Genomic DNA, 17,859 nt, shown 5'->3' on the forward strand with positions numbered 1-17,859 from the left:
CTGAACTAGCTCTTAACCATCACTTCATAGGCTTTGTGGCTTATATACAGCTAAAGAGATTCTGGGCCAAATTCATCCTCTGTATGAGTGGGATAACTTTAGGTTTTCAGGCCTGACTCCCACCCATATTCTGTTGCATATCTTTGCCAAAGGATCTACTGATGTAAAGTTTTAAAGTAGCAAAACTGAATGAAAAGGGGAAAACTGAGGGGATTTGTTTTTAGCTTTGTGAAAGCAGAGAAAGATGTAGAGCTTGACCTTCAAGTAGGAATTGCAGGTTTTAATGTAGCTTCTACACAGTCCTCATGGATACTGAAATGCTTTTGACATCACAGCCTTGGATCCACTTGTCTGAGAAATTGCTTATCTCCCCATGACCCTCTGCAGAGGATGAAGAAACTTGCCAGTTTGCTTGAGCTCTCTGTTCTGGAGCTTAAACTCTCCATAGCTGGCAGCAGAACAGGGGAGGGCTTCTGAAATCTGCACCCTCCTTTGGAGCCTGGGGTGGTTAGCTTAAAGAAAAGTGTCAGATCCATTTGCCTAGGTGCTGTATTGATTTTATGAAAGAGATAGGTGGGTTTTTGTTAACAGGAAAGTTCTATAGATAGCTTTATTGATGTGAGCCACCCAAGTGTTGTGGCAGTGGTGCACAGACATTTATAAATATCTCGGCATTAACATGCTCATAGCAACTGCAGGACAAGGTCTTAAGGCTGTAAAGACTTTCCTATGGCAAGAAAAATAACCTCTTCAAATTATCCAGGCCAAAGTGCAGATGTTAGACAACCTGCTTGATATTGAGGTCGCTTACAGCCTTCTCAGAGGTGGAAATGAAGATGGGGATAAAGACCCAATTGACATCAACTACGAAAAGCTCAAAACTAACATTAAGGTAAATGAAATAGAATAGTAGACTGTGGTCACTGGCTGTGAATAAGAACTTGGCACCCATTCGTATGGAGTATAACAGATGAATAAGGTACTGCTGGTAAACTAAAAATACAGCTTTCCACTCTAGCAGGGAACAAATCATGCCCCATGTTGAGCTCCCAGTATATCATTGTATATGTCTGTATTCACTCCACCATCTATACAAAAAAAGTCTCTTAATTCTAATCCTGTTTGTGTTCCTGAAGGGTGGAATGGGAAAGCCCATATATCCCTGTCTCTCCAAAGCCTCCAATAGCAGATTCAACTTGCACAGAGATGATCCTTTGATTTTGGGCAAAAAAACATCTTACGATGCCCTAGACATGTCTTTCCTAGTGATAAATAAGAGATTTAGTGGGGGGAGCCACCAACTGCAGGATGAATTTTTCAGTCCCCAAAATGACCTAACAGGCTGACATTAATCTGCATTTTTAAAGGAAACCTTTTGTGTTCTGCTCTTTCCTCCCAGGTTATTGATAAAGATTCAGAAGAAGCCAAGATCATAAAGCAGTATGTGAAGAATACACATGCCTCTACCCATAATGCATATGATCTGAAAGTTGTGGATGTAAGTTTTGAAGGGGTGGGGAGTGAGATGTATAAAATTGGTTTATACACTTTTGCTTTCTTCCATGGCTCTTTTGTGTGTTGATTAACTACTGAGTTTTTGTTATAGAAAGTACTTGTTACATGAGTGAATAACAACAAAATCTCAAGGCGAGCTGGGGAGGAATTTTCAAATCTAAGTTTTTAGACATTTCTTGCTGTCAAGATGTCTTTATTTTCATTTGTCTCTTAATAAATCCAGGGGGAAAATCACCTTTTGCCCTGAAAGCTGGAAAATTTCAGCCCCAAAGGAGAATGATTCAGAAAGTTGTGAGCAATAAAAAGTAGAGGGGGTTGGGGAACAGAGGTGGTGCTAGCCCACTCGGAACCCTACGAAGGAATATTTTGGTGCCCCCTTTCCCTCAACACATTCTAAAAAAGCAAAGGGGGGCCCCCTTGAGTCTGCTTATGCCTAGCACTTAGGGGAAATAACGTGTAATGAAATGTCCTGGTGTAACCTTTGCTATAGATAACTGGCTGCTGGAGTTAGATTATGACAGTATGAAAACAGTATGAAGTTTGCTTCTCTTAGTATGTTAACTTTCCTAGCACAGATTAACCCATTTTCAGGATCAGACCATCTTGCCATGCGCCAATTAACCATGAGATTTTTATTTTCCTTTCTCTCTCTTTAAAATGATAAAGATCTTCAAGATAGAACGTGAAGGAGAAAATCAGCGTTACAAACCGTTCAGACAGCTTCATAATCGCCAGCTGCTCTGGCATGGCTCCCGCGCTACCAACTTTGCTGGCATCTTCTCGCAGGGTCTCCGAATAGCTCCACCTGAAGCTCCTGTGGTATGTAAAATGCTACTTGTTAAACAAGTGCATAAAAATGATTGTTGTGCCACTCATTCTGTTCCTCTTGACACCTTTTGCCCCCTCCATCCATCTGGTCTCCTGGGGCCACTATTGGTAAGAGCCTAAAGAAGAGACTGTCTAGATAAGGAGGGGCCAGATGACCTTTGTGAATATTTAATGCTGTTCAAGCTGTCCAGAAAGAATGGTTGCTGAGCAACATATCTATAAGTTTGCCAATAAGTTACACCTCAAACAGTGCTTGGGAGTTGTTTTGTAGCATTACTCTTCTAGTTAATACAGAGAGAATTCTAGGCAGATGGTTTCAACATCAACTTGGTCTTTGAAGCTGGGATTTTATTTTGATAACCTTTTTCCTTTCCCACTCCCAGACTGGTTACATGTTCGGTAAAGGTATCTATTTTGCGGACATGGTGTCCAAGAGTGCCAACTACTGTCACACATCTCAGACTGACCCAATAGGCTTAATTTTACTGGGAGAGGTTGCCCTTGGAAACATGTAAGTAACTTGTATGTTATTAACTGGCTCAGAGTTGTAGAAGGTAGCACCTAAGCTGCAAACTTCTACATCCAAGTGACAATGAGAAGCTGTTGCAGTTTGCTTGGAAGTAATTAAAAGCATTCTTAAATCAGGAAAATTTTGGAAACTCCTGAAATAAGCAAATAATTTGAGTAAAATTTGTGCTGTAGATAGAGAATATTGCCTTAAAAAGAAACAGCATAAATAGTAATAACCATGATAAGGAAGGAAGCTGTGATGGTGTTGCCTTCTAAAGGCATAGTATGTAAAATAACTTCATAGTATTGTAACAAAATGTCTTTATTTTTCATTAAGAAAGTTCTCTTCAACTCCTCTAGAAATGTTGTTCTTTCTACTTTCTAGGCATGAGCTAAAGAATGCTTCCCACATAACTAAGTTGCCCAAGGGAAAACACAGTGTCAAAGGTAAAGCTTCGTTGAGAAATTATCAGGGTGACGGTAACTGTAACAAACTTTGACAGCTTTTGCTTGGTGAAAAGAATAGTCTAGTCTTGTGCTATGGCTGTATCTTTTAAAAGGATTGGATAACATTACCTTCAATAATGTATTTTATGTATTTTCAGATGGGGAGGGATTTCTTGCTTCATAGTATGTTAGCTGGCTGTCTAACGGTTCAGGCAGGAATTTCCCCCCAAGTGTAGCACTGAACAATAAAGTAGGTGTGTTTGGGGGCTTTGTACTTGCCTCTAAAGTATCTGGTATTGGGCATTGCTGGAGGTAGGATGTTACTTGATAGACCAATAGTGTAAAGGATTTTGTAGAACACTTTCAAAATGTCTTGCCAGAAACTGGGAATGGATCACTTGATGATTACCTGTTCTGTTCATTCCCTCTGGGGCACCTGGCACTGGCCACTGTCAGAAGACAGGATACTGGGCTAGATGGACCTTTGGTCTGACCCAGTAGAGCCAGTCTTATGTTCTTATGTCTTTAATATTCAGGGAATAAATAGCTGGTTTTGTCTGTTACTGATAAAATCTGGAATTGGAATGATTGCTGTTCTTACAATGCTACTTTAAAAAAAAAAAGAGTTCCTGTTTTCTGGGGGATTTGTAGAGGAGAATTTAGAGGAAATTAATGAATTTTGAGAATTATCCACACAAAGTTGGGGGAATAGTAACATATGGCAAATGCCCCTGATAAAACAAAGTGCTTCACGTGGATCTGATAGGCATCTTTGATCTTTAAAGATATAAGCTCTAGTAAAGATCTGACATAAGATCTGTTCATTTAAGTATACAGTATAAATTAGGCCCCAAATTAACTGTATGTCAAGGAGGGGCTTATACAGAAGAACAGGAATTAGTTCATTATTTTAATTTCATTTAAATTTTACAATATAAACATACTCTGTATTGGGAATGGTATGAGAGACTGGAAAGTGAATCTGACCCATCAGTTTTAAGTGTCCAAGATGTGTGAAATTAAACCAAGCAGCCAGCACAAATGGAAAAATAAATTAAATTTTGAATTATTTCAGTCATAACAATCTAATGGACTACTAGTGCCAAAAGTGAGGTGATAGTATATTTAATATAGTCTGTACACTGTCAGTGTCACTTTTAAGATCTCTTGGGATATAAATCTGTAGTTTACAGCAGTGGTTCTCAACCAGAGGTCTGGGGTCTCCTGCGGGGCCTCCTGTGAGTAGGTTTCAGAGGGACCGCCAAGTGTGGCCAGCATTAGACTCGCTAGGGCCCAGGGCAGAAAGCCAAAGTCCTGCCACACCGGACTGCAGCCCGGGGCTCTGAAGCCCATCACCCAGGGCTGAAGCCAAAGCCTGAGCAACTTAGTTTCATATTGTCCTTGGTGTGGGGCCTCAGGCACTTGCCCTGCTTGCTACCCCCTAACGCTGGTCCTGGCTTTTCTGTGCACAAAACCAATTGTTTTGGCACAGCTGGGCCATGGAATTTTTATAGTGTGGGTGGGGGGTTGCTCAGAAAGAAAAAGGTTAAGAATCCCTGGCTTACAGTACAAGTGAGGCTGTGCTGAAGTGCTTGATTTCCAGTGAACATACATGGGAACTGGATAAGATCCCTCTGACTTCAGTGCAAGCAGAAATGGGCTCTTCGTGTGAATGGGCAATCTGGCGATTGTACACAGTTTCCTTTGAAGAAATAAGAAAACTTAAACTACATGCCAGAGAGACTGGACATACCATAGGTTTCAGAGTAGCAGCCATGTTAGTCTGTATTTGGACATACCATACAATTCCCCAAATGTCTTTTATGACAAGCCATTGTGAGTAGGGGTATGTGCTTGTAATGGTCTGTAAAGTATCATACACATCTATTGCACTGTATAAATGACTGTAACACTGTCATTAGTGAGAATTTTTCTAATACTAAGCAAACAAGATTTTGCCTACATTTCAGACTTATAATTAACACTATCTTTCTCTTTCATAGGTTTGGGCAAAACTGCACCTGATCCTTCAGCCACCATCACTCTAGATGGTGTAGATATTCCTTTAGGGAATGGGATTCCATCTGGAATTAGCGATACCTGTCTTCTATATAATGAGTATCCTTTACTATCGTTCCACTTTAACTGGAAAGCACTTCTCTGTATTATAACATGCAGAATTATTAGCAAGTACCATTATGTAGAGGAAGTTTAGCTACAGAAGCCTTTTCTTTTAGATCTTTCATGGAGTGGTTAGCAAGCTACAATTTGCAGAGTCCCTCTTACAAGGGGAATAATTTTAGAATGATGTTTAAAGAAACTCTCATTATCAACCCTGCATAAAAAGAAATCGTACACACAGTGAGTAGTTATGTTAACTACAGGACTTTGCACTTCTGTAGCACTTACAGAACTCTTTGTAAACAAGTTTAAATTTAAACTTCACAGCACTTTGGGGGGGGGGGGGGAATTAGCCTTTTACTATTTCTAGATGGATGGATAAACTGAGACCTAGAATTCATTAGTCCACACTCATGGTATGTCAGTGTTCGAACCAGGGATAGCACCTGTGTGTCTTGATTCCCAAATAGATGATCTAACTACTAGATACACTTCCTCCCATCCTACTAAGCAAATAACTTCTTAAATTAACAATCTCTAGACCGGTCAGAAACTCAGCTGACTGCTCTTGGGTGAATTGTTTCACCACAAGGCTGTCTATCTCAAGAGCTGGCAGCAGGGAGCATATGGCAACTTTGGCTTTTAATATCGCTCCTGTCTTAGTTCAGTTGACAACATGAAATGGAATTGTAACTTTATTCAAGTCAACTAATGTGCTACTCATTCAGCTTGTCACTATTAGTTTTAATCTACAGCAGATTTAGTGAGTATTTGTTTAATCTAGTATAGGGCAGGTCTATGCTACAGCCTAAATAGATATAATTTACGTTGCTATGGGGTGTGAAAAAGCACCTCCAGTTTTGCGCTGTCCATACCAGTGCTATGTCGGCGGGAGATGCTCTCCTGCCAACGTAGCTTCCACTTCTCAACAAGGATGAAGTAATTCTGCCAACAGGAGAGCGCTCTCCCATCGGCGTAGCGTGTCTTCACCAGACTTGTAATGCTGTGGTGTAGACTTGCCCTTAGGAGTCATCATCTTAGAAGTAGGTTTGTAGCATTAAGAGTTGAGAAAATTAACAGACAAGGTGAACTGCCTTATTTGTCTAATGAAACTTAGTAACATAATAACTATGATACAGGCTGTGTCAGTCCATTTTAGCAATGCCAACAATTGCACTGTTTTTCATTTTCAGTCCCTCTGTGAGGCCAGCAAGTATTCCCTGTTTTTATAGATGGGGAACTGAGACAGATTAAATGGCTGGCTTCACACTGGAAAATAGTAAGAGGGTTATGATTAGTATTCAGGAATTCCTGATCCCTAGTCCCATGTTCAGACCACACCTTTTTCTTTGTCCCTGATATTTGGACTGAGCGTGTGACTTGGCACCATGAGGTCCCGGCAGACGAGAATAGTATTGGCTAAACAGGTTTCATAGTAACAGCCGTGTTAGTCTGTATTAGCAAAAAGAAAAGGAGTACTTGTGGCACCTTAGAGACTAACCAATTTATTTGAGCATAAGCTTTCATGAGCTACAGCTCACTTCGTCAGATGCATACTTGCATAAACCGAGCCGCTCACCTCCTTCCTCGGTAAAGTAAGCTTGGTTTCCTGTAGGTCTCACCTACAGGAAACCAAGCTTAGTGGCTCAGTTTATGCAAGTATGCATCCGATGAAGTGAGCTGTAGCTCACAAAAGCTTATGCTCAAATAAATTGGATAGTCTCTAAGGTGCCACAAGTACTCCTTTTCTACTGGCTAAGCATAATCTTCAGCAAACGCAGTCCCTGGTCCAAGTCAGTGTGTCTCTTGAGATTCCCATCACACTTTCTTTAGTGCTTCTCCCATCTGGTATCTCTGCCTATTCCTGATTTTGGATCAGAGCTCTGAAGTAAGCAATTAACATAATATGCTCTGATTCAGAGAGGGGAATAAGGTTGTGTGGGGTCAGGAAATTAGGTGTGCCTAATTTTGGTGTTCGGTTCTGCTTTTCTGAGTTCATTATTCAGTTTAGGCTGAAGCTGATTTTCCTATAGTATTTGCAGAGTCTAGCACTGTTCCTTTTGTTGATATTGTCAGAATTTTATGGAACGTAGACTTCTGTTTCACACATTGCAAACTAAAAAGGAAACAAAATGTGGGGTGGGGGTGTGGAATGTTCTAATACATAAGCAGAAATGCTGGCATATACCTTGAATTTGACATCAGGAGCTTGTTTTTACATTCAGATCTGCATAGGGCAAGACTCAAATACTGTTGAAGTCCAAGTTATGTTTATATTGTTATTTTATAGTAGCTGTTCCTTAACTCACTGTTTCCTTCCCAGATATATTGTCTATGATGTTGCTCAGGTAAATCTGAAGTACCTGCTGAAACTGAAGTTCAACTATAAAACATCACTCTGGTGAACCCTATTTAGAAGCCTTGTTAACGAGTTATTATGTAGTTACATTCTAGTGCTGACTTCTGACCTGCTTAAGCATTGACTTCCCTTATCAAGGTATCAAAGAGCTAAGTTGCAGAAGAGGTTACTAAATCCAGATTTAGTAAATCACTTTAGTAAGAGGTTTTTATATATATGTGGCAGCACATGGAACTGAGTTCTGATGAGAATGAATACCTGGTTTTGTTTTAAGCCACTTCTAATTTTTTGGGCTATCAAGTGTGTCTTTGAATTGAGGGTAGACCAAAAAACAGAAAAGGAAGGGGATTTTAGCCAAATGGAGTTGGGGAAGAAAAGGAATTTATGAATGTTTACAAATAGTTGCGCTATTTAAAAAAAGGTTGCCCTCTTGTTTAAAATATCCTCTTCCTGTTTTGATTTTGAATAAATGTTAAACGTCCATTTATTTTGAGGTAAAAATAAAAGCTAATTTCATATTAACAACTTTTATTTTTATGTTGCAAAATGATTGAATTGCTTTAATTGTTTCAATGTATTCTTTTGTAATGCTTTTAAACACGCCATGTCTCTCTAAATATAAACACTGAACATTAAAACCTGTGGAGGCATCTCACAATCCACGTTGGAATGAAAACTTGGACTGCCCATTGAGATTTTTTTTCCCCGTGAACAGTCGGTGGTGGTAGTAGTAAGCAGTTCCTGATTAATCCAAGGCCAAATGTGGTAAATGTCCATGGAAAGCACCAACACATGTTGCTATGTTTTGTTCAGTGTTAGCCTCAACAAACCTCCTTAAATACCAATTTTTCATGTGATTTAGGGTGTGTGGTCATTCTTGCAGACCAGTGGTTCCCAAACTTTAACAACCTGTGAACCCCTTTCACTAAAATGTCAAGTCTCGCGAACCCCCTCCTAAAAATGAATATTTCCAGGGATTTTCTCCTTTACCTAAGTATAAATTATAAAAGCAGTGATCTTGGAAATACAAAATTTGTTTTTATGACATGCTTATTTCACACTATTTATTATCATTACAGTATTTGTATTACATTATGAAAATGGCAACGCTCTTGTAAGACCTCACTTTCGTAGCTTGTATCACTTTTAATAAGCCTGTTATAAGACACTGCTTCTATGTTTCATCAAGGAGTATCAGATGCAAAACAGCATGAAGCTATTTAAGAAGGCAACTCAAAGAGTTCCTCCTACACAAGGATTCAGGTCTTGAGCAATCCAGGCAAACGACGCATGTTACAACAAAGCTTAAACTTGTTCCTCATAGTAATTTTAAAAACAATACTAGCTGCCTATTTAATTTTAAAAACAAAAAATATCTGCCTCCCTTTGTTTGCTTCTTAGAAGGAGTCTTGAAGTTTAAATCTCCTCACTGTGATAGATATGCTTGCTTTGATCTGCTTAGCTCTTGGAAATCCAGGGGCTCCGGGATGCTGGCCCTGTGCTGCCTGGGGTCCCTAGTGACAGTTCTGTCCACCATTAGGGATTTTTTTCCCGAGAACCCCCTGTAATATTTCACAAATCCCAGTTTGAGAACCACTGCTGTAGACTGATGTTCTTTTGATCCACAGAACAAATGGTTGCATGGGTACAGCAGGCTTCCCTTGTCCTGACCTCAGCTGAAATGCAGGTTCAGTCTCCATGGCCAATTTTGTCCTTGACCACTCTTGAGCGACTGTAAACAGAAGATGCCTTTAGTTCTAAACATGGTAGTTTTTGAGATGTGGGTATTTCTCTTGAATCCAGGGAGAGACCAACTCACTTCCCATAGACCACAAAACAACCTGGCATGATTTTTGATCATGGTGACTTAGTGTTGAAATGTTGCTTATGTAATATCCTGAGCTATCCATTTCTGCATTGTTTTGATATACGCAGCGTAAAACATGGAGTAAATAACTAATAACCCTGTTTCTGTGACTCATTCACAAACTACACATGTTGAGGGCTAAAATACATACATTTTAAATTTGCTGAATCTCAACAGAGGAAAGTCCATATTCAGGGCAGTGTTCTAATATGTATATCATAATGCCTGCAGCCACAGTAATGATAAAATGCTTGATTTTTAGAGTGTGGACCAGATTTTTACATAATGAAGTTGGTGTGATTGCAATTAGTGTTCTAAGAACAGTGGCAGTTGCTACTGCAACAAGCAAGGCAAACTATGTTAATTGCTGCCTCTGACTTATTGGGGTTCCGTGCACAATGGTTCTGAGTAGAATTGTAAAATTGGATTATCCACTGGGATTTTCAATTGCTTGCTGGTGGGAGATTTTTTTTCTGAAGTGTTTGTATTGGAGCCCTTACCTGCAACTCAAAATCAGGGGCGTGGGGCAGTGCTGCATGGGCAGTGAGATCCATCCCTGCCCCGCAGTGAAAGAAAAACCAGCAGAGACAGAGTACAGTTCCCGTTGGGTTTGTTGCATTCCAGTCGTTAGATACTTGTGTGGAAACCGCAGATCCACTTCCTAACGCATGGGGTGTCCCACTGCCTTTGAAAGAGGAGTTTCAAGGCTGACGGCTGCCTACATGGCTGCTTCTGCTGGAGCTGGGACTGAATGAATAAGGGGAATGAAGAGCCAATAGAGGGAACAGAGAGCTGCTGTTGCTCTATGGGAAGGAAACGTTGAAGGAAATAAGAGCAGCTGGTACTGTAAGATTTTTTTTTTTTTTTTGAGAGAGAGAGAGGGGCCCCTGATTGGTTGCTCCTTTCAGAAAAGGAGATGGGGAACAAAGCGCAGGTACATGAGAAACTGGGAAGCCAAGGGCTTCCTCTGAGTGCAGCAGCAGCCTCTTCCCCCTTCCAGGGTAAGAGGAGTATTGCAAAGAGTTAAGGGAATAGGTGGGGAAACTAATTATGACAAACACTGGAGTGTCCTTTATTGTAAGTCTTTGTTAGCAGGTTGCAGTCCAATGAAATCTCCATTACAGAATGGAATTTGAGTTTGAAAATATTTCTCCAGTGCATATTCTGTTTAATAATTAAAGACTTACAGTGTATCCCAACTATCATAAGCTTGAACACAGTGATTTTATTTTACCTTGCAACTTCCTATAGGTCAAATCAAATGAACGGAACCCTTGAACACTGGTATGTTTCTGCTCTGAATAATTGGCTTTGTGGGGCTTTATGTTGACTGTCTTAACTTCATGCCAAAGTTGCTCAGTTGACAAGTTTTTTTAAAAAAATCCTAAATGTCAGCCTTGTATACCCAACCTGGAATCAGAAAATTGTGATTTTTGGGCTCATATCCCCATCAGTGATAAAAAGCTCTGCGCCTCATTCTCCCAAAGTTCCTTTTACTTCCAGAGCAATGTGAAGGGCCTTACTGTGGGTATACATGTAATTCTATTGCCAGCGTGGCATAAGAGTGCCTTAGTGTAAATGATAATCAGCCCCTCTTTGACGGTGTGGACCAGAGTAAATCATTTTCCTGTAACTGTACTGGCTGTGCAGGACTAACATGAGAGGAAAAACATAGCAGACCTATTTTGTCACTAAAATACCAGATAAGACTTGGAATAAATGCAGGGAACAGACTTGTTGAGTAAGTACAGGGCAGCACTTGACCATAATACTCTCAAAGAAGGAACTGTAGAGTTAAATAAGATTGTTTTTTGGAGGGTTAAGGAGTTTAGATCAAAATAGGAATGATTCCAATTGAAATATGCTGGGAAGAAATTATGCAAGTATTACCAAGTGAAGAATTTTCTGAATTAGGAGAACTATAGCAGAAGCAATTTAAGAATAAATCTGGTATTTATTTGTATTATGGTAGTGTTAGAGGGCCCAGCTGAGACTGGTCATTGTACAGTGCCTAGCTTAAACACATGGTAAGAGAGAGTCTCTGCCTTTAAGAGTTTATAATCTAAATGGACAAGGCAGAAAGGGAAATATGTCCCTTTTACAGATGAAAACTAGACTACAGAGGGTAAGTGACTTGCCCACATTCCCTTGGGAGGTCTCCGGCTGAGACAGGAATTAGAACCCAGTTCTCTTAAGTGCGCCAGGTTAATACCTTAACCACACTTCCATCCTTCCCCTTTAAACCACTTTAGTATTAAAGCCTATGGACAAAGTTTTGTTTTTGTTTTGTTTTTTAAAGAAAATCATCACTGTGTACATAAATGAAAGGGAAAATACTTGTGTGACTAAAGGGCCTCCAACTCTGAGTTGTTACATTTCTTTTCTACATCTTGCATCCCTTCTGCTATGTCTTTGACTATAACGAACGATGTTTCCACTGTGATGGACTACATCGGGGTTCTCTAACTTCATTGCACCGCGACCCCCTCCTGATGACAAAAATTACTACATGACTCCAGGAGGGGGGTGACCAAAGCCTGAGCCCACCCAAGCCCCACCGCCCATGGGGGGAGGGGGAAAGGGGGACAAAGCCTGCGCCCCACCACTCCTGGTGACCTCACTTTGGAGTCCCGAGCCACAGTTTGAGAACCCCTGGACTACATACATCTGGCCAGTAGCTTGCTTGGGTTTCTGCCTTTGAACAAATACTGGTCTACCTCCCAAAAAGTATTTCCATTTCATTCATACACTGGCATGTAGAAGACTGGTAACAACATCTGGTGTGGCTAAACTAACATTGCTATGGCAGTTTTCCTGCGGGCTGCTCTAATCTAAAAGCATGGAAAATCCATTTCACCCAAAGCCTGACCCTGCAAGGTGCCAATATCACTGAAATCTATGAAACACAGAGGGTACTCTGCTTTTTGCAGGATTGGCCCCTGAAACAAGTGGTTTTTTGCTTTCAAAGTTTTGGGCACTAAGTTCAATATTCTACTGATTTGGGAGTAAGAAAAGGGAAAGTTAGATCTGCTCAGCTGTCTTCCCCACTCCTAAAATAACAAGATTAAAATATAAATAAATTTAAGCTCTAGCTATAAAGACACAATTTGCTATTTTTGTCCTGAAGTTTTTTGTTTTGTTTTTTTGTGTCTACCTTCATGCACTGTAGTCTAAAATTTACTGTCTGCCTATTTTTTCTTGGCTTAAAAGCATCTATTACCGTAGTTTCTAGGTGGCATAAGCATAACACGAACAAAGAGCTAGATTTCATATCCTGTGCTTGTTTTAGTTGCTATTCTGAGTAGCAGAACCATTTTGTATCTCAGTTGTGGAGGAAAAAGAAACCCTATGAAAACAGAAGAAGCTAAAGTACAGAGATAATTTAGGAGGGGGAATTCTACAGCTTGAAGCCTTCTACCAAGAATTCAGTGCCTACAGACAATCAGCAGCAATTTTCGTATTAACTGCAGGTACTTGAGGGAGAGGTAATCAGAGATACTTGTCCCTAGTTCATTCAAAGCTTTAAAGATCAGGGTCCAACACCTTGAAGTACATCTGGAATTGGATCAGGCGCCACTAAAAAGTGTGGAGCACTGGTCTTATCTATCCCAATTCTGAGGCAGGATGCTGAATGATGAACTGGCTTCAGTTACTGTATGGCCATTACATTCATTTCCACTGAGAACGTGGCGTAGTAGTCCTAGAGGTGGCAAGCCTCTCCAGGAAAAGAGCATAGTCTCCTGGCTAGTCACAAGTGAAACAAAGTATTTCTAGCCTCTGTTGAATGGCCTAGAACAGTGGTGAATACAGCAGGATAAAGAGCTTGCACTAGAATGTCCATCAAGAGTACTGTTACTGACCAGAGAGCATTCGGTTCCTGACACGAAGTGTGTTGTTCCTCCCATCATCGCCATCTTCCCTAGGATAAGTGTTGAGCTAATTTTTTTCAGCCCCCGGGAAATAACATCATCTGCACTATATGCAACAAAGAGATGTAGAACACATTGGTAATAGTCGAAATACAGGGATTTTCATTATCTCAGTGTCTTGCATAGTTGAAAAACAGGGGTGATGAGTGGGCTCCGGGGAACTTCAGGATGATGTTCAGGCCATTAAGTGCAATAACCTGTCATGACTCTTTATTCCTCTTAAAGGAATAAGCAAAGCCAATTTATACAGAATCTCCCATCTGTATCAGGTAGGTGGTCAGCAACATCTAATGATGGACTGATAGATTGCTAGTACTGTGGACATCTGTTTTTTCACTATAATTTGTGTGTCAGTACAAATGGGGCCATTGTCATGCCAAAAAGCTTGAATCTGAAATCTTCATTCAGGTTTTCCCCTTTCCTCTCTATGACAACACGTGGTACCATTTGAATGTAAGCTGCTGGCATTTTTTAAATGCTATAAAAGGACATGAACAGTCAAAACGAATAGCTCAGGTGTGGGGCCTAAGAACTGTGATCATCAAATGCCGGCAGAAACTACACCTGACCTGATTGATAGTATTTTTCCATGTATGTAGCATTTTGTAGAAAATACCATATACACAAGAAATGAAAAGGCATAAAATGCTTGAATGCACTGGTATAGTAGCTTGAAAGGCCAAAAGGTAAAAACTTGTTAATGCTGAAATCCAAATTATAAAGTAGTTATTCTTTACTCTTGTGACATACTGTGTAACAGGGATGTGTTTTACAAAATCTGTAACAGCAGCAACTGCAGCTGAAGGAATGGAACATTATAGAAATGTCCAGCTGATTTGTAGCCTGTGATCTAATAACTTAAAGATGACCAGCAAAGGGGGATGTGGAAACTCTGGAAGTGTGTGTGTTGTTTTTTTTTTTTTTTTTTTTTTTTTTTAAAAAGGGTTTTATTGTACTATTTTTTTTATATTAGAAATTTAATGTCCTAACAACAGTTGTTGACCATTTGACTGTGTCTACAGAAGGCTTTCCCCCCTAAAATTTCCCTCCAGTCTAGCTCCAGTGAGGGCTGGCAACTGCTGGTGTCTTTGCCACCAAGATCCAATGGGACAGACTTAATAGAGGCCACCCCAGCTAGTCCAAAACCAGAGTTGGCAGGTTGATATTTCTAAGATGGCAAAACAAGTGGGGGGACGGGGGACCCTGTTTTATAGGAGAGGAGCAAAAACAAAAATTACAGGTTACCTTTTAAAATGTCAGTTGGAATGTGCAAGTCCATGCCTTCATTTTTAAAAAAACACATATGGCACTTTTAGTTGCCTTGTAATTGTCTCCTGGGGGGCTGGATGTTCATAAACAAATATTATTTTCCCTATCTGCAATAGCAGGGAATATCATGCATAGATGGCCTATCTGTGTGTGCCTTTACACTTGGATTAAATGTAGTAGAAGAGAATACAGAGCCCTTTTAACATGTACAGGAGACTAAGTTCTAGCACCAATGTACCCGTCAAACAAGTTACTAGTCACCTTTTTCCACTCCTGGGAATACAAATTCCTACTTCCATGAAAAATTTTGCCAGAAGCCAAGCTAAATTTTTATATTGGAAACTTCCAAGTAGATGACTTCTTCACTTAAGGCATGGCTACCAGTTGCAACTTAGAATTATGTTTCAGCTGAAGTTTTTTCAAGATATTTAATTGTCATTAATCAAACATCTTATCTGTGTGAAGCAGTCAAACACTCTGCCACAACTTCAGTTGTCACTCTTTTGGTACAAAATCCAAGCCCCCATAGCATCTTTTAAAGAAAATTAACAATTAAAAAAAGGGGGGGGTGAGAATTGAAAAGTAGCTAAAAGCATAACTTAGCCCACACAACCAAGGAAATCCTACATTTAAAGTATACCCTTCATAGAATCCATTTTGCTTAAAAATTACATGTTTTACCAAACAGGGAACAATTTCATATTCCACACTTATTATAATAAGGAGGGGAAATGGTGAGGTATGGACAGTTTCAACCTTAATTCTGAATTTCTTTGGTTCCAGGACAACATAAGGTATGTCTACACAGCTAGAAGCAGGCTGCTAGGCTTCAGAGCCTGCACCTGAACGTTTACACAGTTATTTTTAACACTGTTGTGTGAGTCTGAGTCTGTAGATCCAGAGTCTGTGATTCACCACCATGGGCTGTCCCTCACTGCATAGACTAACCCATAGTCTAAAATCAAAGACTCCTGGTATCCTAAACAAGCAAACATCCATGCAGTGATTGTCCTAGAACATCTTGACCTGCAGGGCTTTGTGAACCTCAACTCAACATTTAATAGTGAAAATATTCTTACAACAAATAAAACTGAACAGTTTTTCGACTCAAAATATTGCTGCTGTTTGTGCACTTATTTCTATATTACTCAAGGTGAGTCATTTGATTAAAAGTATTCTCTGCCGTAATAACCAGTGTAACTATAATGATCAGATGTTCTCTATTGATATATTTGATGCAAACACTTCATAAAACAATGCAGTTAAACTAACCATCTCCATTGGCATCTCCCGGCTCCAATCACTTCATTTCATACTGTGCAATGTTTGTGCTGATACATCTCAGTCACTGGAAGATAAGGGGAAGAATGGCTGCTAAATAGTTCTCTTTGTAGATAATATTTTTTCTGAATTATTAGATGGAGACTGGATGCTAAGTTTCAGACTGTTGTGTCTGTCCTGCTAATGATGTTTATTCTGTTCAACTAAACTGCTTTTAAGCACACTGTTTGTTGGAAAAACCCCTCCTATCTTCTTCCCAAAACACATAGATCACAGTAGTTACTCTTACATACTGCAGAATTTTTCATAACTTCAGCTATTTAAGCCTCACATATAAAGGATCCAAATGTGTGAAATTAGGCAAACAGTACAAATCCACCTTTCTTTTTCAAGTGAGGATTCCTACTGTATTCCACTGAGGGGTATGTGCATGCACCTGGAGCCAGAGCTTTTTCAAAACAGTACAGTATTGCTCATCAATCTGCGCAGGCACCCTCGTACTGCCTCATGGTTTCGCCCAAGGTGATAAAGAGCAGGGCAGACAGACCATGTCTCCAGTTCCTTCTCACCACTGTGTCAGAGCTTCTGCTGAGTTCCTTCTCACGGTCCGCATCAGAGCTTCTGCTGTCCTCTTGCCCATTTTCCAAACTTTATAGAAAAACTGATTTTACTGTTGTTCAAAGTTAGGATTTTATTGTTTTTACAGTAATTTTCTAGTTCCTAGAAGTTTTATAGGATTAAGGACTTGGGATGCCGCTTTGGCAGTTTTCCAGCCAAACAATTCCCACCCTCCCCCCTTTCCAGCATTAGGATCTGGGTACTGGATTATGCCGAAGACATTGGGATTCAAAGTCTGCACTTCCTGCCCTTGCATGTTTCCCATGAGCAACGAGCTCCAACACTCTATGGTTTAGGGGAAGCCCACACTGCATCCATGTTCAGTATCTGCCTTTTCCTCCCTGTTCGTACATGGGAAGGCCGAGCTCTTTGCCTCGAACACCACCTCGTGGAGGTTACCATGGGGTTGCAATCAGATCCTGGCCGGGGGGAACCCCCCACCCCATACGTCAGTCTGAACAATCTAAGAGCACTCCCCCTACCATGGAGCCTCTGTCCAGCTCCGTTAGTACCAGTGCTATGGACCCCACAGTAAGTCTTCCTCCAAATCCAAGAAGGACGCTGCATCATCCATGAGTTCTGGCCACTGAGGAGCAATGTACTCCAAGGCTCACAAGAGCAGTAAGAGGCTGCTTATCTGTTCACTGGATCCACCAGTCCTGGTTCTGGAACCATGTACCCCTCCTGCTTCAGCTCTACCAGCATCCTGTGAATTGTTGGTCCAGAGACACATCCCTTACCCAGTTTCTGGCTGGGACCAGGACTGGTAATCACTAACTCTGGGAAGACTTGGCAGTGATCCTGGACCTCACAAAACTGTTTGCCCTGGAAAGAGTGAGGTCTCCCTGTGTTCCGGTGCGCTCACCTGCTCAGAGGGCCCCCTCTCCTGCATTGGCCATACCCCTTTAATGCATCCCCTTCCGACCGCTCCATTGGCACCACAGTTCGTGCAGACTCCAGTTTTTCTGAGTCTGAGGATTTGGCTGTTTGACATAGTCTGCCGTTTCCATTCTGGAGCCAGTACTACCAGAGGTTTCCAAGGGCACTGTGGCAGTTCCCTCCTTTACCTCAGCCAAGGAGCCCCTGGTATCTAGTTCCTTAGGCACTGACACAAC

General features: G+C 40.7%; 1 protein-coding gene and 1 long non-coding RNA gene across 5 annotated transcripts in view; one reads left to right on the plus strand and one right to left on the minus strand.

The window, feature by feature from the left end:
* PARP1 (poly(ADP-ribose) polymerase 1) overlaps positions 1–8,456 on the plus strand; it is a 53,632-nt gene extending 45,176 nt beyond the window's left edge. Inside the window, exons 17-23 of the mRNA XM_073338698.2 lie at positions 764–892; positions 1,400–1,498; positions 2,182–2,334; positions 2,727–2,854; positions 3,239–3,300; positions 5,304–5,418; positions 7,745–8,456. Coding sequence (XP_073194799.1) covers positions 764–892; positions 1,400–1,498; positions 2,182–2,334; positions 2,727–2,854; positions 3,239–3,300; positions 5,304–5,418; positions 7,745–7,826 — 768 coding nt within the window. The 3' untranslated portion in view covers positions 7,827–8,456. The remainder of the gene's footprint in view (positions 1–763; positions 893–1,399; positions 1,499–2,181; positions 2,335–2,726; positions 2,855–3,238; positions 3,301–5,303; positions 5,419–7,744) is intronic.
* LOC140909433 (uncharacterized) overlaps positions 1–17,859 on the minus strand; it is a 39,705-nt gene that overhangs the window by 20,188 nt on the left and 1,658 nt on the right. The window contains exons 2-4 of one of the 4 annotated variants that reach the window (XR_012158206.2): positions 16,118–16,193; positions 13,508–13,622; positions 4,866–5,002 (exon numbers count right to left, since the gene is read on the minus strand). This is a non-coding gene — a long non-coding RNA (uncharacterized LOC140909433). Of the gene's footprint in view, positions 1–4,865; positions 5,003–13,507; positions 13,623–16,117; positions 16,775–17,859 lie in introns of all 4 variants that reach the window. The other 3 variants (XR_012158205.2, XR_012158203.2, XR_012158204.2) reach the window with 3 other exon arrangements.

The sequence above is a fragment of the Lepidochelys kempii genome, chromosome 3 (assembly GCF_965140285.1).
Source record: "Lepidochelys kempii isolate rLepKem1 chromosome 3, rLepKem1.hap1, whole genome shotgun sequence".
NCBI lineage: Eukaryota > Metazoa > Chordata > Testudines > Cheloniidae > Lepidochelys > Lepidochelys kempii.